The 27728-nt window shown below is 42.5% G+C and overlaps 1 protein-coding gene across 1 annotated transcript in view; it reads right to left on the bottom strand.

Moving 5' to 3' along the window:
- Positions 1 to 27728, bottom strand: part of TRHDE (thyrotropin releasing hormone degrading enzyme) — a 455067-nt gene that overhangs the window by 176062 nt on the left and 251277 nt on the right. The window contains exon 8 of the mRNA XM_038756056.1: positions 5061 to 5126. Within this exon, the coding sequence (XP_038611984.1) occupies positions 5061 to 5126 (66 nt within the window). The remainder of the gene's footprint in view (positions 1 to 5060; positions 5127 to 27728) is intronic.

Raw genomic sequence — 27728 nt, 5'->3', positions numbered from 1 at the left:
CTGGGTTTTAATCCTGCTTCCACTACCTTTCTGCTAAGTCATCTTGGGCCAGTCACTTAACTTCTCTGTGCCTCAGTTGTCTCAACTGTAAAATAAGGATTAAGACTGTGAACCGTATGTGAGATAGGGACTGTGTCCAACCCAATTATCTTTTCTGTGAGCCCACTGTTGGGCAGGGACCGTCTTTATATGTTGCCAACTTGTACTTCCCAAGTGCTTAGTACAGTGCTCTGCACACAGTAAGTGCTCAATAAATACGACTGATTGATTGATTGATTGATTTACCCAGTTCAGCACTTAGTACGGTGCCTGGCATACAGTAAGCACTTAATACCACTAAAAATAAAATAAAATAAACCTTGCCTTGCAGTAGGCATTTGGTGTGTGGCACTTCATGCCTGCATTAGACTGCAGTAGAATGAAAGGGACCAAAATAAAACTGGGGAGGATCAAGAAGGGAGTTGGAGGGGAGGAAATGGAAGCAACATTTATAACCTGTTTATAACCTGTTAAAGGAGTTTGGACAGGAATGGGAGGAGGAAAATGGGGTGCTATAACTGGAGGGCACAGTGAGATTCAGAAGAGATAGAGCAATAATTTGAGGCAATGTGAAATAAATTAATTCCAATTGAGGAGGCAGATTCTGACTGTCCCAGTGGATTTTATGCCAAAATATGCTGGAAGAATGAATTAGGGGAGGTTTATGCATTCCAACAGTGAGGCCACATTGCAGTACGAATTAGCATTAGACTAGTCCAAGGGGAAACTGGGTAAATACTCAGTCCACACATTTTGGAGGAAGCAGGAAAGAGGCAGCCAGCAGTTGTATATCTAAACTCCTTTTCTGAGTTTTCCGCCTCTACTTAACCAACACTCTGTGGAGAATGACCCCAATTCCTAGAAGGCTTCACTCTGGAAACTCTGCATTTTACAGAATTAGCTACTTGAAGGTAATACTTGCCTTTGCAGATAGCACTGTCAACTCTAGCCTTTCCTAAATAATAGCATTTTGAATTTGTACAGCACTTTCATTTATTTAAAGAACTTCTTTTTAATTAACCATCACATTTTGTCACTGCAACACTTCAATGAGGAAAGAGACAGGAATTCAGTTTCGGGCATTTTAAATTTGAAGTACTACTACTACTAATAATAATAATAATGGCATTTATTAAGTGCTTACTGTGTGCAAAGCACTGTTCTAAGCTCTGGGGAGGTTACAAGGTGATCAGTTTGTCCCAAGGGGGGCTCACCATCTTAATCCCCATTTTACAGATGAGGGAACTGAGGCACAGAGAAGTTAAGTGACTTGCCCAAAGTCGCACAGCTGACAATTGGCAGAGCCGAAGTTTGAACCCATGACCTCTGACTCTAAAGCCCGGGCTCTTTCCACTGAGCCAGGGGACCGACCTGTAGAGGTGTCCTGGAGACAGGAGGAATTGGAGAGAATGAGAGAGGTCAGGACTGCCTTTCTGCAGAGCTCAAGCCAGGGAGAGAATAAATTTGCCAAGGCAGTGAGTGTAGTGTCAGAAGAGAAAGGGACCTAAAGCAGAACTTTGAAGGAGACCCAAAGCCAGAAGAGAGGAAACAGAGGAGAAGCCCATGAAAGAGTCTAAAGGAATGGTGGCCAGAGAAGATAACTAGGAAAGAAATGAGCACATAAAACCAAAGTTACAAAGTATAACAAGGAGAATGGGGTATTCCACATCGTGGAAAGGAGCCAGGAGGCTGAAGAGGGTTACATTGGATTAGTCTGTAAGATCTGTCAAAGTGGAACTCATTAGTGACCTTGGAGAGAGTGGTCTCAGCAGAATGAAAGGGACCAAAAACAAGATCGTAAGAGGATCAAGACGGGAGCTGGAGGGGAGGAAATGGAGGCAGCATATACAACCTGTTTATAACCTGTTCGAGGAGTTTGGACAGGAATGGGAGGAGGAGGATGGGGTGATATAGCTGGAGAGCGCAGTGAGATTCAAGAGATAGAGCAGTAATTTAGGCAATATGAAATATATTCGTTCCAACTGGGGAGGCCGGGCTGGATGCAAGAAAAAGCAAGAACTTGGATTCTGACGGTCCCAGTGGATTTTCCGCCCGAATGTGCTGGAAGCATGAATAAGGGAAGGTTTATTCATTCCAACAGCGCGGCCACATCGCAGCATGAAGTGCCCGTTGGAGAGGCCATCCCCCCAACTATACATTGTAAATCTTAATGCACAAGTGGCGTTCATTTATCACTGAGGCACAGGGACCTACTGTAAACTAATCTAAACCGCTGATGATACACTAAATCAGGTTGAGTGATGAACATAAAGCAAGCCGCCAGTGACATTTAGAGGATTCGGAGCCGACTGATCAATGAACTGTCAGTGAGCAAATGAAATGCAATGTTGACATGACACCTCCCACACCAAGTTTTGAAATAATCACAGCAAGGATTAGAGAAGCAGCATGGAAAGAGTGGAAAGAGTGGCTTTGGAGTCAGAGGTCATGGGTTCAAATCCCGGCTCCGCCACTTGCCTTGGGCAAGTCACTTCACTTCTCTGTGCTTCAGTTTCCTCATCTGGAAAATGGGGATTAAGTCTGTGAGCCCCACGTGGGACAACTTGATTACCTTGTACCTACCCCAGTGCTTAGAACAGTGCTTTGCACATAGTAAGTGCTTAATAAATTCCATAATTATTATTATTATTATTATTATTATTATTATTAAAGGATAAGTACAAGTGAGTTAAGGTGGCATAGCCTCCAGTGGAAGTGTAGGGTAAGGGAGAATTGGTGTAAACACTTTAATAATACCAATAATAATAATGATGGCATTTATTAAGCACTTACTATGTGCAAAGCACTGTTCTAAGCACTGGGGAGGTTACAAGGTGATCAGGCTGCCCCACGGGGGGCTCACAGTCTTAATACCCATTTTACAGATGAGGTAACTGAGGCACAGAGAAGTGAAGTGACTTGCCCAATGTCACACAGCTGACTTTAGGTAGGTATAAACACACAGGTACAGTGGAAAGATGGCAATTCACTGGGCTCATTAACATAATGTATCAAGAGACTTCATGGCAGCAGAGAGGAGGTTCTGAAGATGGCTAGAAAGCAGTAATCCTCTCTGGACAAAATAGTGATTCAGGATCTGTCAAATACATCAATTTGCTCCTGGAAATGAAATTTCATTTTTATATCCCTCATGCCCTGATACTTCCCGAATAACGACCTTCCCCTGAGCTCAGAGGTGGGCCGAGTGACTACGGAGCGGAAGAATTACAGTTGATGATCCAAACATCCTCTTTAGCTCTCTGCCTGGGTGTCTGTGGAGTTGTCATTGATCTTTGTTGCAGGAAAGATACCTTTCTCAGACAGCTGATAGTCATAAATGAGAACCTTGAGAAATAATCATCGCATCCAATGCATAGAAGTGTCTCTAAGGAAGTAGAATGAAAAAGCACAGGGCTGGAATCAGAGGCCTGAGTTCTAATCCCAGCTCTGCCACTTTGCTGTGTGAGTTTGCTGTGTGAGTTTAAGTCACTTAACTTTCTGCGCCTCAGTTTCCTCATCTGTAAAATAGCAATTCAATCCTACCCCTTCCTAATAATAATAATGATGGCATTTGTTAAGTGCTTACTATGTACCAAGCACTGTTCTAAGCACTGGGGTGGATACAAAGTGATCAAGTTGTCCCCCGTGGGGCTCGCGGTCTTAATCCCCATTTTACAGATGAGGTAACTGAGGCACAGAGAAGTGAAGTGACTTGCCCAAAGTCACACAGCTGACAAGTGCCGGAGATGGGATTAGAACCTGTGACCTCTGACTCCAAAGCCCGGGCTCTTTCCACTGAGGCATGCTGCTTCCTACTGTGTCCAACCTGATTATTCGGTATTTACCTCAGCACTTAATACAGCACTTGGCTCACAGTAAGAGCTTAACAAGTACCATTATCATTGATATTGTTATTGAGGAGGAACATGCAGAGAAAATAAGCAAAATTATACCAGTCTATTAACCTGTCAAAATATTTCCTAAATGAAGTGTCATCTTTGGATCAAAGCTTTAAAAACTTCAAAAATGTTCAGAGGCGAAAATGAACCCTGGTCTTTGATGAAATGTTTTTTCTGTGTTGTGTTAACTACGTCTATATTTTTGCTGATATTTATATATTTAATTCTTGATTTAGATTTTATCTTTCAGTACATTCTCATAAGACTTAGAATTATAGCACTAAAATATGACCTGATCCCAGGTGTATTTTCTTTAAATTTCTAAATGAAAAGCTTACTAGGAACAGATAAGATGGATTGTTCTCTCTGTCTTAGCCTAATTGTATTTCAGGTGAACATCAATTTATTTTAAAGGACACTTCTAAGTAGCAGAATGCATCATACATAATTCATCGGTCAGAGCTACCAGTAACCCGATTTACTCAGCAGATTGCAACGAAATGAGGGAATACTATTGCTCATTATATTTTTGTGTTTAAAGCTTAAGGACTATTCTTTTGCTGTGCATTGCTGCTTAGGAAACTTAAGTTGTAATATTCAGAGTGATGAATATTGCACAGGAATTATTTTAAGGGAAAAAATTAGCTTTCAAAATATCTCGAAGAGCACTTCACGTTTCACAGAGGTAAACAGAAAACATAAGGTTTTAGATTAGGAAACTAACAAAAATATGATTAGATTGTCTTTGCCTTATGTTTTTGAGTGAGGCTGGTACGGTTCGTCTTTATTTTCATAGCACAATTTAAATGCAATTGAACTAGATTTTTGTCAGCAAACTCTTTCAACACGCATTATTTGGTTTCTTACACATTTGAAAATTACTTCAACTTGGCAGCGCACATCAAGTGGAAGCGAAAATTGTATAGCAGTTAAAGTTCAACCAGTTAACACTCTCAGAATTGCACCCACAAATTCCAATCGTCATTTGGAAGACTCTTGTTCAAGTCTTAATGTTTTCAGTCAAATTCGGCCATACTGAGTTGGTGAATTCCCAAACCTTGAAAATAATAGACTGACAAAGGCAAAGGTAAGACAGTATGCAACAGTAAACATTTCACCTACCTGTAAGCCCCGCTGAAACAGGGAATGGCCCATAAAATTGGCAACCATCCTAATTAAAGCTGCACCCTGTAGAAAACAAAACCAAAAAGGAGGGATTTTACTTTCACACGGCACCTTCCTTTGTTCTTCTCTGGGTAAAAATGACCATTTTCATTTGTCTATTGGGGTAGCTAAGGTGTATGCAGCTGGAAAAATAAATGATTTTTAGGCAATTTCTTGAGGCTAGTAATATGACAAAATTACCTGATAATTTCAAAGATTACTGTAGTGTCAGGCCACAAAACTACCACCAATCTCTCAAACTTCTAATCTTTCTCGAAGGAATGGTGCAGCCATTGACCTGGTCCCTGAAGGTTTTAAGAAGTATATATTCCATTTTAATTAAAACGTTAACCCGCAGTTAGGCTGGCTTGCCTCAAGCTCAGAATCCGTGCTAATTTTCTTGACTGCGTTAAATGTTTGTATATGCAAAAAGAGGAAGTAGATGAAAAATCTTCCAGAGCACAGAAGAATTCATAGTATAGTATTCTAAGTGCTTAGCACAGTACTCTAAGCACTTAGGACAGTGCTCTAAGCGCTTAGTACAGTGATCTGCACACAGTAAGCACTCAATAAATTGATCGAATGAATCAGAATGTAGAAAAAGCCTACCAAGTACTTTTCTCAAAATACTTGCTAGACAAAAGTGATCTGCACACAGTAAGCACTCAATAAATTGATCAAATGAATCAGAATGTAGAAAAAGCCTACCAAGTACTTTTCTCAAAATACTTGCTAGACAAAAATTAAGCGATGTATTCACTCCTTAATTATCCAAGGTAGGGCCAAAATATCTGTGTGTAAGTCGCCCCAGATCAGAAACACGTGGGGCAAATTAGGCATCAATGAGAAATGCTTTTTAAAATTTCCATTTTCATTAAAGATTAATATTATAATTAGGAATCTATAAATGGAAATTGGTTTAGATTTTCTCGAGCTTACGTCATGCGATAAAAAGTGAAAATACAATCCAATCGACACCTCAGTCCAAGGCACAGAAGAGGATCCTCCTTTTGTTTTAGATACTCAAGTTGTGTCATTCATTCATGCATTCATTCATTCAATCGTGTTTGGTGGGCACTTGCTGTGTGCAGAGCGCTGTGCTGGGCGCTTGGGAGGTGCAGGTTGGCAACATATGGAGACGGTCCCTGCACAACAACGGGCTCACACCCTTCCCACAGCACCTATATATATGTATATGTGTTTGTACATATTTATTACTCTATTTATTTTACTTGTACATATTTATTCTATTTATTTTATTTTGTTACCATGTTTTGTTTTGTTGTCTGTCTCCCCCTTCTAGACTGTGAGCCCGCTGTTGGGTAGGGACCGTCTCTATATGTTGCCAACTTGTACTTCCCGAGCGCTTAGTACAGTGCTCTGCACACAGTTAGCGCTCAATAAATACGATTGAGTGAATGAATGAATGAATGAATGAATCTTTACAAAGAAATTTACCCTTGAAGGTGTGACTTCTGAGTTATCTCTTTGCCTTACTAGCTTTCTTATGATATTGCTAATAAGCAGAAAAATATCACGCTGGAGAGGGAAGAAAGAACTAGGAGTTTGAACGTCTGTCTCCCCCTTCTAGACTGTGAGCCCGCTGTTGGGTAGGGACCGTCTCTATATGTTGTCAACTTGTACTTCCCAAGCACTTCTTACAGTGCTCTGCACACAGTAAGCGCTCAATAAATACGATTGAATGGATGAATGAATGAATGAACCCAAGGATAATCCATTCTTGAATAACTGAAAGTTGGTAGTAAAGATCAATTTATCCTAAAGGTTCTTGTTGATTTGGCTTACCACACGGATAGACTGCCTTGTCAGATAATGATGATGTAATAATAACCATAAAAATAATACTATTTATTAAGTACTTGTTTTACGCTGCCGAGTCGCTTCTGAACCATAACGATGCTATGGAGACGTCTCTCCCAGAACGCCCCATCCCCATCCGTGATCTCTCTGGTAGTGTATCCATAGTGTATCCATTCTTTGTAAAAATCCAGAAGTGGTTTACCACTGCCTCCTTCTGCTTAGTAAACTGAGTCTCTGCCCTCGAGTCTCTGCCCTCAAGTCTCTCTCATGACACTGTTGATTTTTGACTTGTAGCAGATTACTTTCCACTTGCTACTCACTGCCCAAGCTAGGGATGGAATGGAGTCTGTTTGACTTCCCCTCCTGTAGTTGACACTGGTAGAGTACTGGAAACTCTCCAGATGGACCCTGAGAGGGGATTAAGTGCTTACCAGGTGCCAAACATTGTCAATAACACTTGGATAAATACAAAAAAAAGCAGTTCAGACAAACTCCCTGTCCCACCTGGGGCTCACTGTCAAAGAGGGAGGGAGAATGGGTATTTTAATCCCCTTTTAACTGAAGGGGAAACTGAGTCACAGAAAAGTGAAATGCCTTGTCCCGTGTTTGCACCACAGGAAAGAGGCACACCCAGGACTAGAATCCGAATCTCTCGACTCCCTTAGGAATATAAAAAGGGAACTGATATATGTATAGCCTACCTCAGAAACTCTGAAAAAAAAGGCTGCTTTTGTTAGTATTATTATTTTCCTTTTTGCTGATATTTAAGTTCCAGAATCATCTAGGAGAATCCGTTCCACCTACTCACTGAACTCCAATATAGCAATTTCAAAGTCAATTTCATAACCGTTCTCTGGAAAGATGATACTTGCTAGGAGAGGGGGAAATAGATGAAAATAAGGGTGATCTGAGATTCAATAATCCAAGAATACAGCAAAAATGTGGTGATTCTGTTTATTTTCAATGAAAAATAGGACACTTTGAGTGGCCTTATCCAAAATTACGAGGCTATTAAGGGAGTTATAAGGTGGCTAAAATGAGGAGTTCAAACATAACTACCTGATTGAAATGTTGGGAGTGTAACTACATGTAAACACACATACAAATATGCACATATTTTTTGCAAGTCTATGGAAGACCACCTATTTATAATATGAATTTGTATCGAATTAGAATTCCCTTTATAATCCATCAGCTCTCTGTCCTGACTGCCTAGGCAGATTCAACTCCCATTCACTTTCAATATAATGCACCCAATCCCAGGGCTAATATAATAATAATGGTATTTCTTAAGTGCTTACTACGTGCAAAGCACTATTCTAAGCGCTGGGGTGGATACAAGGTGATCAGGTTGTCCCACGGGGGCTCACAGTCTTAAGCCCCATTTTACAGATGAGGGAACTGAGGCTCAGAGAAGTTAAGTGACTTGCCCAAGGTCACACAGCAGGCATGTGAGGGAGCATTGGGATTTGAACCCATGACCTCTGACTCCAAAGCCCGTGCCCTTTCCACTGAGCCACGCCGCTTCTCTAATATTTCTCTTTGGCAGCTTGTCTGACCTTTGTCATGTGGGGAGTGGGATTTGGAAATACCAAGGTAAGCAATCAGGTTTCTGCAGGACCAAATATTCATCTTCCAATGATGTAAGCACATTTTACTAGGCAGTGATGACTTTATCTCTCATCAAGCTTTAAAATCCATCAAGTTAGCATGCTCCCATGGCAAAGGAGCCCAAATAGCAACTTATTTTCAGTATGACACAGTACACTTCTAATATGGGGGGTCAGAACCAATACTTTTTAAAAAAGCCAACATTAAGAAGTTTGGCAACATCCTAATTGAAATAAAAATATGGGGCATTTTAACCAAGTAGATATAGCTACATCTATTTCAAGTAAAATGCATGTTTTCTGATTAAAATAGTACCAGTTTTCTTAAGTCTGGGTTATGCTTTGGTCAAAATAGTAGATGAGCTCTGGCCCTAAGGAATTAAAAAATGCTTACTTTGTGGGGTTATATGACAAGAAAATCCCCAAAATTCAAATGATTTTAGGGTTCAATGTGATTTCAATAATAATGACAATAATAATGGCATTTATTAGGCGCTTACTATATGCAAAGCACTGTTCAAAGTGTTGTGGAGGTTACAAAGTGATCAAGTTGTCCCACATGGGGCTCACAATCTTAATCCCCATTTTCCAGATGAGGTAACTGAGACCAAGAGGAGTTAAGTGAGTTGCCCAAAGTTACCCAGCTGACAATTGGCGGAGCTGGGATTTGAACCCATGACCTCGGACGCCAAAGCCTGGGCTCTTTCCACTGAGCCACGCTGCTTCTCAAGCTCTGCATCAAACAGAAATTCCTTACCCTTGACTTTAAAGCACTCCTATCTAACCTCTCTGATCTTCTACTGCAATCCAGCCTAAATACTTCACCGCTTTAATGCCATCCAACTCACCTTACCTTGATCATGTCCATCTCACTGCTTCCCACATTCTGCCTCCAGCCTGGAAATCCCTCCCGCTTCACATGTTGTGGGTGATCGCCCTTCCCCACCTTCAAAACTTGACTAAAATCGCATCTTAATTTTAGTCAGATGGCAGCCAGCTTCATTTTTCTTTTTACGCGGAGATTTTCTTTTCACACCCTCAGAAATGGAGTCTTTTGAAAGGTTTGACTTTCTTGATTTCAGCAGCGGATAGTCGTCCCTCCCTTTACTTCTCAATCTATTTCCTCAGGGCCCAGGGCAGCAGGTGGGGAGCCACACGGTGCGGGGATTTGGGCTTCTCTGATGGTGGTCTATTGGGTAGCCAGGATCAGGGCACCCAGGTTGTGTATGTGTGTGTTTGTGTGTGTGCGCGTATGTGTTTGGAATAGGGAGAGGGAACAGATGGGCAGCCCAGGTTCAGCTAACCACACGTGGGCTCATCATGGGATAGCGGAGAACTTGGTCGATCCCGAGAACTGGGGGCCGGAAAAGGGGGAGTTGGAGGGCCAGAGAGCTGGCTGCAGGGATATGGCAAGACCTAAAAGAGAGGAGGGCCACCCACGGAGCCTGGAAGTAGCTACTTCCATTTAGGAAAGACTGTGCCTTCCTGGGCCTAGACATAGATGCCTTCCAGTAAGGAGAACCAATGAACATCCTAAAAAAAAAAAAAAAAAATTATAATAATGGCATTTATTAAGCGCTTACTACATTCAAAGCACTGTTCTAAGTGCTGGGGAGATTACAAGGTGATCAGGTTGTCCCTTGGGGGGCTCCCAGTCTTAATCCCCAGTTTACAGATGAGGTAATTGAGGCCCAGAGAAGTTAAGTGACTTGCCCAAAGTCACACAGCTGACAATTGGTGGAGCGGAATTCAAACCCATGACCTCAGCCTCCAAAGCCCGGGCTTTTTCCACTGAGCCACGCTGCTTCTCTATTTTCTCAGTCTAATTTTATTTTAAGAACTTCAGGGGGCACTGTTTTTCATCACAACAATGATTCTTCGGTCAGAAATGTTTTTGAAACATGGGAACAACACATGCACACACTAATTGTTCAGGGATTTAGACAACATTCTTGTATTGAATGTCACCATCTTGAGGGAAGGAGTCATGTCTTGGCTTCACTAACGCTGTCCCCTCCTGATTCTCCTCATCTCTCTGGCTGTTGATTTTCATCTTCTTAGGAGACTCCACCTCTGCTTCCCACCCCCTAACTGTTGGGGTCCCTCAGGGAGTTCTGACTCCCTTTCTAATCGTCATCTCCATCCACTCCCTTGGAGAACTCATTTACTCTCAAGGCTTCAACCACCACCTCCATGCAGATGTTACCCAAATCTACATCTCCAGCCCTGAACTCTCACCCTCTCTGCAGTCATGCATTTCCTCCTACCTTCAAGACATCTCTACTTGACTGTCCCCCTGTCACCTCACACTTAACATCTCCAAAGTAGAACTCCTTATTTTCCCACCCAAACCCTGTCCTCTGGTGGACTTTCCCATCACTGTAGACAGCACCGCCATTCTTCCTGTCTCACAAGCCTGTAATCTTGGCTTATTCTCGATTCCTTTCTCTCATTCAACCCGCGTATTCAATCCATTACTAAAAACCGTTGGTTCGATCTTCACAACATCGCCAAAACCTCTCCATCCAAAGTGCTACCATGTTAATACAATCATTCCTCCTATCCCACCTGGATTACTGCATCAGCCTCCCAACCTCCTGTCTCTCCCCACTCCAATCCATACTTCACTCTGCTGCCCGGATCATTTTTCCTCAAAAACATTCAGGACATGTCTTGCCACTCCTCAAAGAACTCCAGTGGTTGCCCATCCATCTCCACATCAAATAAAAACTACTCACCATTGCTTTTAAAGCATTCAAACATCTTGCCCTCTCCTATCTCACCTCGCTACTCTCCTAATACAACCTAGCTCACCCACTTTGCTTCTCTAATGCTAGTCTTTTCACTGTGCCTCAGTCCCATCTATCTCACTGCCAACTCCTTGCCCATGTCCCGCCTCTGGCCTGAAATACCCTCCCTCCTCAAATCCAACACACAATTTCTCTCCCCCCATTCAAAGCCTTATTGAAGGCACACTAAGCCCCCCTTTCCTCTTCTCCCATTCCCTCTGCACCGCCCTGACTTGCTCCCTCTGTTTTTCCCCTCTCCCAGCCCCACAGAACTTATGGACCTATCTGTAATTTATTTATTTCCATCAATGCATGTCTTCCCCCGCTCCAAACTGCAAGCTCATTGTGGTCAGGGAATGTGTCTATTACTGTATTGTACTCTCCCAAGCACTTAGTACAGTGCTCTGCACACAGTAAGCACTCAAGAAATATGATTGAATGAATGACTGTGTGCTCACTCCAGTATACAGTGCCAAGAACTTAATGCAAGGCTCTAACTTATCGATGGATTTTTTTGATTAATAATATCCTAATCGCTCTTAAAGAGCAAATCTTTCTTTACGGATTTAGGCAATCTCTGATTGAAAAACTATATGAAATTGAGTTTATCCAGAAAGACACCACATAAATGAATTCTAGAACAAAAAATGATGGCATACAGGCAATGAAATACATGACTTTCGAAGTCTTGTGCTGGTAAATGTCATAAAGTAAACATGCAATGGAATCACGACAAATTATGTTGGAACGAAGTATGAATGGAAGCTTCCCTACCAAGATCTGTTAAACATACGCATGGTATGTCGGTGTTTATTTCAGGCACATCAGTGATTCAGATGGAAAGCAACGAGCAGTTAATGCAGCCAATTATGCAGTTTAGCCAATACAGTAAATGTTTTTACCTTACACCTGACCAAACAGGAAGCGCAGGTAAACTGTAGTCCAACGGCTACCGATCGAGACACTGGGTTATTTAGGGTAGAAAAGCTTAGACTACTGCGTCACTGTCAGAGAAGAAGCTGGGAAAGTCCAGGTGTACATATAGACACTGCCCACAAATCTGTACAGGACTGACATGACAGTGGACAGTTGGGAGCCAGTTGGGAGCAGGCCCGTTTGTGGCAATAATGAGAGTGTGGCTACTGTCTTTGAGCAGAGACATCAGAAAGACTGACATTTAAAAACCTTTTGGCATCCCTAGTATACAATAAGGGACCGCCTATGAATGAATGCATTGTGTTGCTAATTGAAGGTTGTCATCTTGTTAAAATACAGACAGCATCCCTTTTACCAGAGAGACTGTAAAAACCTGAATTTGTCGTTTATACGCTCATCCAGTTCCTTCATTATTGAGCCTCTTCTGATTCAGGGTTTCCTCCCCTGTTGCCTGCCCTGATTCCTAGACTTTCTGCTGCAGTTTCCTGTCAATGAATTCAAATAATGCAGTCTCACGCAGCTGAGAATTTCAGTTGCATACTCTTTAAAGATGAAGGGCAGCTATGTGTAGTCAGAACACACTCCTGATTTATAGTAACTGTGGTATTTATTAAGGTGTAACAATGAGCCAAGCACTGTGCTAAGTACCGGGGTAGATACTTCCCAAATCTATAATTCCAGTCCTGATCTCTCTCCTTCTCTGCAGTCTCACATTTTCTCCTGCCTTGAGGAAATCTCTACTTGGAAGTCTTGCTTACACCTCAAATTTAACATGTCCAAAGCAGAACTCCTCATCTTCCCAACCCAACCCCGGCTTCCCCTTATCTTTCCCGTCACTGTAGACAACACTACTATTCTCCCTACCTCACAAGGCCATAACCTTGGCATAATCCTCAATTCGTTCAACCCACATATTCAATCTGTCTCCCTCAGAGTCCTGTTCTCCCCCCTACTTAGACTATGAGCTCATCGGATTACATCTCTCTCCGTGATTAGTTCAGTGCTTGGAACAAAGGGCTTAAAAAATATCACAATTATTATTAGTATTATTATCTGTCTCCAAATCCAGTTGGTTTTACATTAAAGGCCCTGTTAATATCTGCTCCTCCCTTTCCAGTCAAACTGCTATTATGTTGATCCAAGCACTTATCATATCCCACCTTCTCACTGACATCACTCCCTTCTGCCTCTCCCAACTTTGGTTCTTAATTCACTCTGTCGCTTGGCTAATTTTTCTGGAAAACTCTCAGACCATATCTCCCCACTCCTCAAGAACCTCCAATGATTACTTCCACATCAAACAGAGCATTAAAGCCCTCAATCAGTCTGTCCCCTCCTACCTTATCTCGCTGATTTCCTATTATGACCCAGAAAACACACTCTGCTCCCCTAAAACTACCCTAATACCTCAATCTTGTCTAATTCTCCACTGAGCCCTTGTCCATATCCTAGATTTGTTCTGGAACTCCCTTCTCCTTCATATATGTCAGACCACCACTCTCCCCCGTTTCAAAACCTTATTAAATTCACATCTCCTTCAAGAAGCACCCTTGGTTAGGCCTTCATTTCTCTTACTCCCTCTTCCTTCTGCATGGATCTCCATCCGTTAAGCTCTTGATAATCACCCCACCCTCAGGCCACAGCAGTTATGTACCTATCCATAATTTATTTTAAAGACCGTTACCCCCGCTAAACTGTAAGCTCCTTGTCTGCAGGGAATAATAATAATAATAATGGCATTTATTAAGCACTTACTACATGCAAAGCACTGTTCTAAGCACTGGGGAGGTTACAAGGTGATCAGGTTTTCCCACGGGGGGCTCACAGTCGTAATCCCCATTTTCCAGATGAGGGAACTGAGGCCCAGAGAAGTGAAGTGACTTGCCCAAAGTCACACAACTGACAAGTGGCAGAGTCAGGATTGGAACCCATGACCTCTGACTCCAAAGCCCAGGCTCCTTCCACTGAGCCATGCTGGGAATGTGTCTACCAATTCTGTTGTACTGTACTCAAGTGTTTAATACAGTTTTCTGCACACAGAAGGCACTCAATAAATACCACTGATTCAGTGGTGTGGTAAATCAATCATCAATCATATTTATTGAGCGCTTACTGTGTGCAGAGCACTGTACTAAGCTCTTGGGAAGTACAAGTTGTTAGCATATAGAGACAGTCCCTACCCAACAGTGGGCTCACAGTCTAGAAAACAAACAAAATGGTAAACAAAATGCTGAATATAAGCTTATGATAAAATCCTTAAAATTTTATAAATGAATACACCTTTGGTAAACAGCCCAATATCTGCTAAAACCTGACAAAGTAAGTATCTACGGTTATTGCAATGGTTAAGTGTATTAGCTATTCCTGATCTGATATTAAAAAATAGACTTTTCCTACGAGAAAATAAAAAAGGCAAGCATCATTGGCCTTGCTCTGTTGAATATATAAATGAGATATTTTATTCAACCATGATGCTGGAATGCAAAAATTGCAATACAGAATATAAGAAACAGGTACTAATCCATTCATTATACACAACACTCCTTGGACCTTTGGAGTACTGAAATGCAGTCTTGTTCTAAGAACCAGAGCTAAAGAGGGATGAGAAGAAGGTTCTGGAGGTGATTTAAGGGATAGAAAAGTTAAGTGAAATGACATTATTTAGCTGGAAGACAAGGATCAAGGATGGTTTGATAGGGAGAATGTCAAAAGTCTGCAAAGAGTGCAATGAGCACCTGTTCTTCATATAGAGAAGCAACATGGTTCAGTGGAAAGAGCCCGGGCTTTGGAGTCAGAGGTCATGGGTTCAAACCCCGGCTCCGCCACTTGTCAGCTGTGTGACTTTGGGCCAGTCACTTAACTTCTCTGTGCCTCAGTTACCTCATCTGCAAAATGGGGATTAAGACTGTGAGCCCCCGAGGGACAACCTGATCACCTTGTAACCTCCCCAGCGCTTAGAACAGTGCTCTGCACATAGTATGCGCTTAACAAATGCCATTATTATTATCATTATATCCAATGAAGAAGTGGAAACAGGTAGAAGAATTTTAACCCGCAGTGTTGAGTTTAGATTTAAGGAAATATTTGTGTAAGTGAGGGTTGAGAAGCTCTAGAACAAGTCACTGGGGGGTACTGTAGAATCTGTTTTTACTCTCTTTAAAACTATAATAGAGATTTCCTACTGCCTAGGATTATCTATAAAGGGCCCTGTCTAACGGCAGAGGGCTGACATAGATGACCTTTATTCTAACCCTATGTCAGAGAAGGAATAGTGAGGGAAAGGATCAGAAGCTGAAATTTCAGTAATAGCTCAATGTCAGAAGTACACTTTGACTTCCTATTGTCATCCTTATCTTGCAAGATTCTTTATAAGCCTTTATCTCCTGTTCTTGTAATCCTCCAATACCAGTAAAAGCACACTGTAATACTCTCCACAAGCTAATGCCATGACAGGAGGTTTAAAATTTGTTGAGATCTCCAACTTTAAGAACAGTTCACTAAAGAAAATAATTTTGAGCTTAAAACTGTAGGGATTCAAGAGTTTGTGGCTCAGCGGAAAGAGCCCACGCTTGGGAGTCAGAGGTCATGGGTTCTAATCCTGGCTCCGCCACTTGTCCGCTGTGTGACTTTGGGCAAGTCACTTCACTTCTCTGTGCCTCAGTTGCCTCAGCTGTAAAATGGGGATTAAGACTGTGAGCCCCATGTGGGACAACCTGATTACCTTGTATCTCCCCCAGTGCTTAGAACAGTGCTTGGCAAATAGTGAGCGCGTAACAAATACCATCCTCATCGTTATTATTATTATTCATTCAGCAGCATTTACTGAATGTCCTGGCGGGCAGAGCATTGTGTTGTACCGACTCTGAATTTGCAAGTCCAAATCAGAGGGAAAGCCTCCAGGAGGCCAGAGGAGACTGCGATCTAATGAGATAAAACACAGCCGAATATACGACTTATGTACTGTGGTCAAAAATGACAATGCAACTGAGGCTTATACACATTAAAAGTGCTTGGTGCAGACCCTACAAATACAAATTCACTGAGGTAGCCCTTACACCCTCCCTCCTGCTTGGAACTCTCTTTCCATTCATATCCAACAGACAACCAAGTAAAATCAGAGCTGCTCCAGGAAACCTTCCCTGACACACCTTTCAACTAATCAGTGGTATTTATGGAGCATTTATTGTGTTCAGAGCACTGTACTAAGCACTTGGGAGAGGACAGTAGAATTAAGCCATGATCCCCACTGTCAATTCATTCATTCAATCGTATTTATTGACTGCTTACTGTGTGCAGAGCACTGTACTAAGCGCTTGGGAAGTACAAGTTGGCAACATATGGAGACAGTCCCTACCCAACAGCGGGCTCACAGTCTAGAAGGGGGAGACAGACAACGAAACAAAGCATGTGGACCGGTGTCAAGTCGTCAGAATAAATAGAAGTAAAGCTAGATGCACATCATTCCAAAACTCCCAGGCCTGTGGTCTAACCACTACGCCATGCTGCTTCTCAGCCCCTGTATTCATTCAATCGTATTTATTGAGTGCTTATTGTGTGCAGAGCACTGTACTAAGCGCTTGGGAAGTACAAGTCGGCAACATATAGAGACGGTCCCTACCCAACAATGGGCTCACAGTCTATAAGGGGGAGACAGACAACAAGACAAAACAGGTAGACACGTGTCAAAGTCGTCAGAACAAATAGAATTAAAGCTATATGCACATCATTGACAAAATAAATAGAATAGTAAGTATGTACAAGTAAAATAGAGTGATAAATCTGTACAAATATATATACAAGTGCTGTGGGGAGGGGAAGGAAGTAGGGCGGGGGGGATGGAGAGGAGGAGAGGAACAAGGGGGCTCAGTCTGGGAAGGCCTCTTGGAGGAGGTGAGCTCTCAATAGGGCTCTGAAGGGAGGAAGAGAGCTACCTTGGCAAGATGTGTGGAGGGAGGGCATTCCAGGCCAGGGGAAGGATGTGGACCGGGGACTGACGGCAGGACAGACGAGAGCGAGGCCCAGTGAGGAGGTTAGTGGCAGAGGAGCGGAGGGTGCGGGCTGGGCTGGAGAAGGAGAGAAGGGAGGTGAGGTAGGAGGGGGTGAGGTGATGGACAGCCTTGAAGCCGAGAGGGAGGAGTTTTTGTTTGATTCGTAGGTTGACAGGCAGCCACTGGAGATTTTTGAGGAGGGGAGTGACATGCCAAGAACATTTCTGCACAGAGATGATCCGGGCACAGAGTGAAGTATAGACTGAAGTGGGGAGAGACAGGAGGATTGGAAAGGATTTCTCTCCCTTCTGTATTACTTGTGTACTTGAGTCGGTAACCACTAAGCACATAAGTACTCATCCAGTGTCCCAAAAGCTTATATCCTTAGCCTTAAAGTCAATTGCTTCTCCTTCCTGCAATTCATTTTAATGTCTGTCTCTCTCTGCTACTTGATTGCAAGCTCCTTGAGGGCAGGAATCATGCCTACTTACTCTACTGTACTCTCCCAAGTGCTTAGTACAGTGCTCTGCACACAGTGGACGTTCCATAAATACCGCTGATTGATTGACTGACTGGTTGAAATACAGGTGGGAGATGAAGGGACTAGAATACTCACAGTCTGATGGGCTAACATGGAAAGGCTTAGCAGAAGTGAGTTTTAACAGAGTATTAAATGAGATGAAAGGAGGTGAGAGAGCAGGAGAAGTGGAATTAGCACGTGAGAAACACAGAAACCAATTAGGAGCTTGGAAAAGTGAGAGGAGCCAAGAAGAAAGCAAGCATGGCCAGGAAGAGGAACAGCTAATGAAGTTTCTTGAAGAGAAGATTTAGGAATTTGGATTCGGAGAACGTGATCACTGGAGTCACTGGAATCTTCCAAGCATGAAAGGAATGAGCACATTTTTTTTCCCTAATCCCATAACATGCTGTCAACAGATTTTACTTAAAAATCTGGAGAAACACCCCTAAAAAGCTTAGTGCAGAATCCTTATGCTTCATTCCCGCACTGATTGTAAACTCCTTGAGGGCAAGGATCATGTCTACTTACTCTATTGTCCTTTCCCAAGTGCTCAATACAATGCTCTGCACAGGAGCGCTACCTAAATACCTTTGATTGATTTTAATACTAAAAAGAAAGTGCAATATTCTTAATATTATATAAAATAGATTTCTTCTACTCCCAGGATACAGTGAACAGGAAGCTCTAGACTGTAAGCTCCTTGTGGGAAGGAAATGTGTCTACCAACTCTGTTGAACTGTACTCTCCTAAGTGCTTATTACAGTTCTCTGCATACAATAAGCACACAATAAATACCACTGATTGATTGCTTGATTGATCGGTAACACAATGCTGTTGTATATAGCCTTTATCCATGAGGAATCCCCAAGTTTTTCAGAAATTTCACACACAAAATGACCCAAGAACAATTAAAATACTCATGTGTGGTGGCCACCTTAAGTATTTGTGTGTGTGTGTGTGTGTGTGCTGCTATTCCTCATATTCAAAGAAAACACTAAAATGTGTGTGAGCCTGAAATGTTGAATGTGGAACCCATAGCCTTGAGTTCATTGTACACACAAAAACCCTGTTCTTGCTGAGTAATTATGTTCAATGTTTGCAGCATCTAGCACTTCTTTCAGCTCTGTCCCCTTGTCACTCATTCCCTTCTAAGCTTTTGTTCCAGAAGAGTGGTTTCCTTTCTTGATAGCATCTATCCTCAACAGATGAGTCTCAGTTTTCAGCTGGGACGTAGCATTGTCTGTGGCTTTGTTTTACCATGTCCTTAAAACATTTTCTCTGCCCTCCTTGCTTTCAGTTTCTCATCAGCTGTTCGGGTATCCTGTTGTCACACTTTCTCCTCACGTCCAACTCAGGAATTTCAGACAGAGATGACTCAAATGATCCTCTGAGAAAGGTTACAAGGAGAGGTCAGCTCTATCTGAGAATTTCAGGAATGTGTCAGAGTGAGCAAGTGTCACTAGAAATAACCATAAATAAACCACGTCCTTGAGATGGACTTTGGCACTGTGCTTTTCCTGTGAATTTTAAAAAAAACATACAAGTTGCTTCATCTTCCAAGCAAAGTGTCGCTGGGAACCCACTTAGAGAAGCAGTTTGATTCTGCCCCAAGCCTCTCTCACAAGTTCTGACTCCAGTGACATGGACAAAAACCAGGTCTATTTTTTCATTTAGAACTCAGATGAGAAAATCTTCAAGGATGGGCAAACACAAGAAGTTGCTTGTCCATCTTGGAGTTGAAAAACAGCACTCTACAAAGTAAGTAGCATTTCTCCAACTCCATCGCATTAAACATTGGACTTCATAACCAGAAATATCCCATCAGATTCGTAATAAATCAAACGTACATTAGAAAGGAGTGTCAATAAACGTAGCGATTAATTCAGAGGGAATGTACTAACTAGATTCACCTCCATCATTTTGGAGAAATTAAAAACAAACTAAAACCAAGGGCAGCACCGTGGCTCAGTGGAAAGAGCCCGGGCTTTGGAGTCAAAGGTCATGGGTTCAAATACCGGCTCTGACGCTTGTCAGCTGTGTGACTTTGGGCAAGTCACTTCGATTCCCTGGACCTCAGTTCCCTCATCTGTAAAATAGGGATTAAGATTGTGAGCCCCATATGGGACAACCCAATCTCCTTGTATCCTCCCCAGTGCTTAGAACAGTGCTTTGCACATAGTAAGCACTTAATCAATCAATCAATCAATCGTATTTATTGAGCGCTTACTGTGTGCAGAGCACTGTACTAAGCGCTTGACAAATACCAAAATTATTATTAATATACATTTCCACCTTTCACTTGTCTCATTCAATCACCTTGGTACTATTGTTCAACAGAAGGCAAAGGAAATATTTCTGGAACTGTTCTATCTGAGGGAGAAGGATGAAGTGAACTAACAGAACCATCCTCACTTCCATTTCTGTTTCTCGAACCTCAGACAAGGGGATTAGAGAGTCGATTCTCCAAAGTGTCCCGGAATGAAGTTTTATCCCAACTTTTCCAGCTGGCATCTGTTTCTGCACTGCATCTCTTTCACTGAGGAATAATTCTTCTTTCCAAGTCTCCTCCCTTGAGATGTGAAATTGATCAATCAAATTTATTGAGTACTTACTACGTGCAGAGCATTGTGTTAAATGTTTGGGAGAGTACAATACCACAGAGTAGGTAAACTTCATAACTTCAGTGCGAACCTAGTTCAGACAAATGGTGCTCGTGGGTTGGGTCTCACCACTTGATATCTCTTAGTGGAAGCCAGTCAAGTTGGAGCAACTTCTCATCATGAACAGATGGATAACTCCTGCCTCCCGGATTTGATGTTATTAGTCAAGAGAAGTATATGTGCTTCCTATCCCTAAAGAGGTTGTGAATGGATTTCAAGATCTAAAACGTAATTTCTGGAGAGTGAGACAGAATGGCAAACGATTTATCACCTGTTCCAACTTCCAGTGATGAAGAAATGGAAACATCCTCAACTTCTCAGTACGGAAAGGAGAGATATGCAATCCCCTTAGATAATAGTAATGAATTAAGAATTACGGTATTTGCTAAACACTTACGATACGACAAGCACTGGGGTGGATATAATTTAGTCAGGTTGGACACAGTCCCTCTCTCAAATGGAGTTCATGGTTTAAATAGAGAGAATAGGAGTTAGTGCTCAGAACAGTGCTTTGCACATAGTAAGTGCTTAATAAATACCATCATTATTATTATTAATCCCCATTTTACATATCCATGCACTTTGATCTGTGACCTTTGGACATTTGATAATTGCCCCATCCCCAACCCTACAGCATTTCTGTATATATTTTTAAATTATATATTATAAATTACTTTTCCATTTATATAAATGTCTGTCTCCCCCTCTAGGCTTTAAGCTCATTATAGACAGGGAACGTGTCCCCTAATTCTGTTGTGCTGTACTCTCCCAAGTGCTTAGTACTATCCTCTGCATATAGTAATAATAATGATGGCATTTGTTAAGTGCTTACTATGTGCAAAGCACTGTAAAGAGCTGGGGGAGATACAAGGTGATCATGTTGTCCCACGTGGCACTCACAGTCTTAATCCCCATTTTACAGATGAGGTCACTGAGGCCCAGAGAAGTGAAGTGACTTGCCCAAAGTCACACAGCTGACAAGTGACGGAGGCGGGATTTGAACCCAAGACCTCTGACTCCCAAGCTCGGGCTCTTTCCAAGGAGCTACGCAATAAATACCATTGATTGATCAGTTGATTACACATAAGGTAACTGAGGCACAGAGAAGTTAAGCGACTTGCCCGAGGTCACACGGGAGACACGTGGCAGAGCCAGGATTAGAACTCAAGTTGCTCTTTCCACTAAGCCATACTACTTAGATGCCTCAGCCAACACATAAATAGTGACCACATAGAGTGGAGTGTATCATTCCCATCTGGGAATTCACTATTTTAATTCTGATTATGTTTGCATTCCATCTTATTGATGGGAATATTTACATTTTATCAAATTTATCTCAATGACAGCAATCCATACCTCAATCTCCCAATTCAGTGAATGGTTGGAGCCATTTTGTCAATATCCTATACGGCTTCCCATTCCATGCCATCCCAGGGCCTCCATCCCATCCTACCTTGCTCCATTTTGACCGGATTGACAGAAGTAGACAATTCCCTTCCCACCCTTTTTCTTAAATTGGGAAGCAGCACAGGGCAGTGGAAAGAGCACAGGCTGGGACTCAGAAAGTCATGGGTTCTTATCCCGGCTCTACGCCTGTCTGCTGTGTTACCTTGGGCAAGCCACTTAACTTTTCTGTGCCTCAGTTAACTCATCTGTAAAATGGGGATTAAGACTGTGAGCCCCACGTGGGACAATCTGATACCTTGTATCTACCCCAGCATTTAGAACAGTGCTTGGCAAATAGTGAGCACTTAACAAATACTATTATTATTAAATTGCGAGTCCCCTGAGGGCCAGGGATCACGTCTAATTCTCAGTCCTGTATACTTTCCACATGTTTAATACAGTTCTCAGTGTTCAGCTAGTGTTTAAGAACGCGCCACTCTCCATCTGCAATCATTCTGGTCGTGTATCATGGAATTTCTTGGTAAAAATACGGAAGTGGTTTACCGTTGCCTCTTTCCGTGCAATAAACTCGAGTCTCCACCCTCGATTCTCTCCCGTGCTGCTCCTGCCCAGTACATGTGAGTTTTGACATGTAGAAGATTGCCTTCCACTCGCTAGCCACTGCCCAAGCTAGGAATGGAAGGGGTCGGCCTCTGCTTGACTCTCCCTCCCGTAGCCGAGACTGGTAGAGTTCTGGAAAATCCTCACCATAATCCTCCCTCCTTCAAATTTCAGCTCACAATTTTCCAAGACACATTCCTGTTCATTTCCTTATAAATTTAAGATGAATTTCACCCACTCGACTCATCCTTGGAATTGCTAGGTTTACTATATGTACTTTTGTTCACATTCTGTATAATCAGCTGCAATAATCATCCACAATCACAATCTGTATAATCATCCATGTTCACAATTTAGTCCCTTTAGGACAATGAAAAAAGTATTCTTTAACAAATACCTCTACATCCTACCTGTTCCTGAGATTCCTTGTTCTAATATAGAACAATAATAATTGAGAAGCAACCTGGCTCAGTGGAAAGAGCACGGGCTTGGGAGTCAGAGGTCATGGGTTCGAATCCCTGCTCCGCCGCTTGTCAGCTGTGTGACTCTGGGCAAGTCACTTCACTTCTCTGTGCCTCAGTTACCTATAAAAGGGGGATTAAAACTGTGAGTCCCTCATGGGACAACCTGATCAACCTATATCCTCCCCAGCGCTTAGAACAGTGTTTTGCACATAGTAAGTACTTAATAAATGCCACTAAAAATATATGGTGGCTATGATCCTGACACAGCACTTACAAGTGTCTTTATTTTCCAGGAGGTTGGCGTTTAGTTGTCCTTTGGAATTTCCTGGCTTTTCCCACTCCAGTCCATACTTCACTCCGCTGTCCGGTTCATATTTCTACAGAACTGTTCAGTCCTTCTTTCCCCACTATTCAAGAACCTCCAGTGGTTTGCCAACCACCTCTGCATCAAACAGAAACTCAGCTCTAAATAATAATAATAATAATGATGGCATCTGTTAAGCGCTTACTATGTGCAATGCACTGTTCGAAGCGCTGGGGAGGCTACAAGGTGATCAGGTTGTCCCCGGGGGAGGGAGGTTTCACAGTTTTAATCCCCATTTTACAGATGAGGTAACTGAGGCCCAGAGAAGTCAAGTGACTTGCTCAAAGTCACACAGCTGACAGTTGGCAGAGCTGGGATTTGAACCCATGATCTCTGACTCCAAAGCCCGGGCTCTTTCCACTGAGCCACGCTGCTTCTAAAGCAACTCAATCACCTTCCTTCATCTTACCTCACCTACTCTCCTATTACAACTCAGCTCACACACTTCACTCCTTTATTTCCAACGTATTGGCTTTAATCTAATTTTGTCTGCCTCTGCCCTGAAACAACCTCCCTCCTCATATCTGTTAGACCACCACTCTCCACACTTTCCAAACCTTATTACAGCACATCTCCTCCATGGGGCAATCCCCAACTAAGCCCTATTTTCCTCTTTCCCAACTTCCTCGTTCATTTGTTAATTCAGTCGTATTTATTGAGTGCTTACTGTGTGCAGAGCACCATACTAAGCGCTTGGGAAAGTACAATACAGCAACAAAGAGAGATAATCCTTGTGGGCATGGAACGTGTCTCCCAACACTGTAATACTGTGCTCTCCCAAGTACTTGGCACAGTGCTTTACACACAGCAGCGTGACTCAGTGGAACGAGCACGGGCTTTGGAGTCAGAAGTCATGGGTTCAAATCCCTGCTCCGCCAATTGTCAGCTGTGTGACTTTGGGTGAGTCACTTAACTTCTCTGGGCCTCAGTTACCTCATCTGGAAAATGGGGATTAAGACTGTGAGCCCCCCTGTGGGACAACCTGATCACCTTGTAACCTCCCCAGCGCTTAGAACAGGGTTTTGCACATAGTAAGAACTTAATAAATTCCATTATTCTTCTTATAGAGTGTGAGCCCGTTGTTGGGTAGGGATTGTCTCTATCTGTTGCTGAATTGTACTTTCCAAGTGCTTAGTACAGTGCTCAATAAATATGAATGAATGAATGAATATGATTGATGATTGACTGATAGACTGGTTGATCGAACGAGTCTTCAATGTCCAGTGTTTTGGATCAAATGATAGCCCAGATTTGGAATGTGTAAGATCAAATAATTAGTCAGTCAGAGACCCCTCCAGAAGAAGGATTAACCAGTCCGTCTCTGTGACCTGTTCTCCATTCATTTGTCTTGTTATGCTTAATGCTGTGATGTTGGCCGCCGTCTACAGTCCGTTGACAAGTAACAGTTACAGTCCATCTCTGGAGATAATTGCTGCTATCATGGGTCAGTAGTGACCTGATGTCCCATGCTAAGATAGATCTATTCTCTCCATTCCTTGATTTTTCTCTTCAATATCACAGACCAAGAAGAGTTGCATTGGGTACAATCCTCTGGTAATCCATATTCGGAAGTGGTGGGGCAGGAGATGGTTACTTCATCTCTTCCAACCCTTCCTCTATCCAGATTCATTCATTCATTCATTCAGTCGTATTTATTGAGTGCTTACTGTGTGCAGGGCACTGTACTAAGCTCTTGGGAAGTACAGATTTACAGTGCCACCCTCTTTAGGGCAGCTCAGATACCCAGGGAGTGGCCATGTGTCACAGCTGCTTCCTCATGACCTGCGGAGGTCCTGAGGGCCTTATATGTTGAGATTGGCTTTGAGTTTTTAATTTTAAATGGTCCATCTATTGACTTCTGGAGGTCTCAACCTTTCCTCCTTTAGACTATGAGCTCCTGTGGGCTGAGGTGATTCCATGCATTCTACCCAATGCTTTGATATGAAAGTGCTTTCTAAATTCATTCATTAATTCATTCAATTCATTCAATCGTATTTATTGAGCGCTTACTGTGTGGAGAGTGCTGAGGACAATCAATCAATCAATCATCTGACACATTCCCTACTCACAAAGAGCTCACAGTCTAGAGGGGGAGGCAGACATTCCTATAAATAAGTAAATAAATTACATATACACCCAGATATATACATATATACACAGTCACCCCCTTCTAGACTGTGAGCCCACTGTTGGGTAGGGACTGTCTCTATATGTTGCCATCTTGTACTTCCCAAGCGCTTAGTACAGTGCTCTGCACACAGTAAGCGCTCAATAAATACGATTGATTGATTGATTGATTGATATGTGCTCTGGGAAGGGGAGATTCGAGGACTATGAATCCTGAGGAGCCTGAAACTCTGCTCTTCTAGACAGGTACCCTCCCTCGTTTTCAACTAAATATTGTTTCCTAGGGCTTAATAAAGTGATTTGCAGATAGTAGACACTTACTAAATACTATTACTACCCCTGCTACTAAAAGCAAGAAGCAGGAAAGGCCTAGGAAGATATTACATGCACTTCAAATGCCCCACAGTGCTGAACTACCCCTGAGCTTCCAATAGGAAAGAAGATGGACTGGTATTTATTAAGCATTTACTCTGTGCGAGGCTCTGTTCTAAGGCCTTGGGAGTACAGGAGAGTGAGTAGAGACAAGAGTGGAAAACCTCACAGTTTAAAAGTCTTAAATTGACTAACAAGCTTCTGATATTTACATTATTTCATTCCATTTGTCCCCCACTTCAGAAATTACGGCGTGGCTGCAAACTGTCTTCAGTTCATTGTAGAATGAACCCACAATGCTGAGTCCCAAAACCGAAGATGTACTTCTTCAGTGGAGAAGAAAAACAGCTGGAAAAATGAACATTAAGTAAAACTGGAAAGGAATTTTTCAAAATTTCGAGAATTCTCCCATTTACTGGATCCTGCTACACAATTTCGAATTGTATTTTGTCATCTGTTCTTCAGTTTTTGATGAAAATATGTGATTGGTGAGGGTGGGGAGTAGGGTGCAGGAGAAACTGGAGAAGCAGCGTCGCTCAGTGGAAAGAACATGGGCTTGGGAATCAGAAGTCATGGGTTCTAATCCCGATCCTGCCACTTGGCTGTGTGACTTTGGGCAAGTCACTTAACTTCTCTGTGCCTCAGTGACCTCATCTGTAAAATGGGGATTAAGACTGTGAGCCCCACATGGGACAACCTGATCACCTTGCATCCCCCCCAGCACTTAGAACGGTGCTTCTCACATTATAAGTGCTTAACAAATACCATCGTTATTATTATTTATTATTCTTATTAAATCACCCATTACATTTAACCTTGACAATCCTATGCCAAAAGCAAATTTATCCCAGAGTGCCTTTCTTTGCTTTAGAGCAAATCCTAGCAAAGCCAAACCCAGTACTGAGAGAGCCTGATCTTGTTCATGTTTTGGGATAATCTCCCATCCTCGGCAACTATTTAGCCCATAACATTTTACCAGATTATGAGGAACTGTTAACTGTAAATGGAAGAGTGAGAAAATCACTTTTCAAAAACCTGAAGAATTGGTAAATCTCTTTCTCTCTGTAGCACTTTCTCCCTAATAATTTTTATGGATTCCCCTAACTTTCCTCTTCTCTCAGGCAGTGTGGCATACAGCTCACGTACTTTAACTCTGCCCTCTTTTCTGCCTGGCAAAATTATTTATCCATCCTTATTGACATCTGTGCCCATCACCCTCACCAGTTGTTCCAGATTTTTAACTCTCTCCTTAAACACCCTGTTGTCCTGCGTCTCTCATCCCTTTTCCCTAATAACCTGGCCACCTATTTTATAGAGAAAATCGACTCTATCAGGGGTGACCTCCCTAAAATCTCCCCTGTCCCTCCTGCCCTTACCTCCCATCTTTCCCAGCGGTATCTCTAGAGAAGATCTCCTGCCTTCTTTCAAAATCCATCCCCTCCACCTGCACATCTGACCCTATCCCTTCACATCTTATCAAAATACTTGCCCCTCCCGTCTTCCTTCCCTAACTGTCATCACCTTCAATTCTTCACTCTCCAATGGGTTCTTCCCCTCTGCTTTGAAACATGTCCATGTCTCTTCTGTCCTAAAAAAACCCTCTCCTAAACCCATGGCTCCCTCCAGTTATTTCCCCATCTATCTCCTACTATTCATCTCCAAACTCCTATGAGGTTTACATCCACTGTCTCAAGTTCCTCTCTTCCAGTTCTCTCCTTGACCCCCTCCAATCCAGCTTCCATCCCCTTCACTCCACCGAAACTGCCCCAACAAAGGCCATCAGTGATCTCCTTCTTGCCAAATCCGATGGCCTCTCCTCCTCGACCTCGACATTTCTATTTGGATGTCCTCCTGCCACCTCAAGCTAAGCATATCTCAACCAGAACTCTGTAATCCCCACCCAACCCTGTCCTCCCCCTGACTTTCCCATCATTGTAGATGGCACCACCACGCTTTCTGTCTCACAAA

This window comes from Tachyglossus aculeatus, chromosome 14 (assembly GCF_015852505.1).
Source record: "Tachyglossus aculeatus isolate mTacAcu1 chromosome 14, mTacAcu1.pri, whole genome shotgun sequence".
NCBI lineage: Eukaryota > Metazoa > Chordata > Mammalia > Monotremata > Tachyglossidae > Tachyglossus > Tachyglossus aculeatus.
This window is presented reverse-complemented; position numbering and strand designations above follow the sequence as displayed.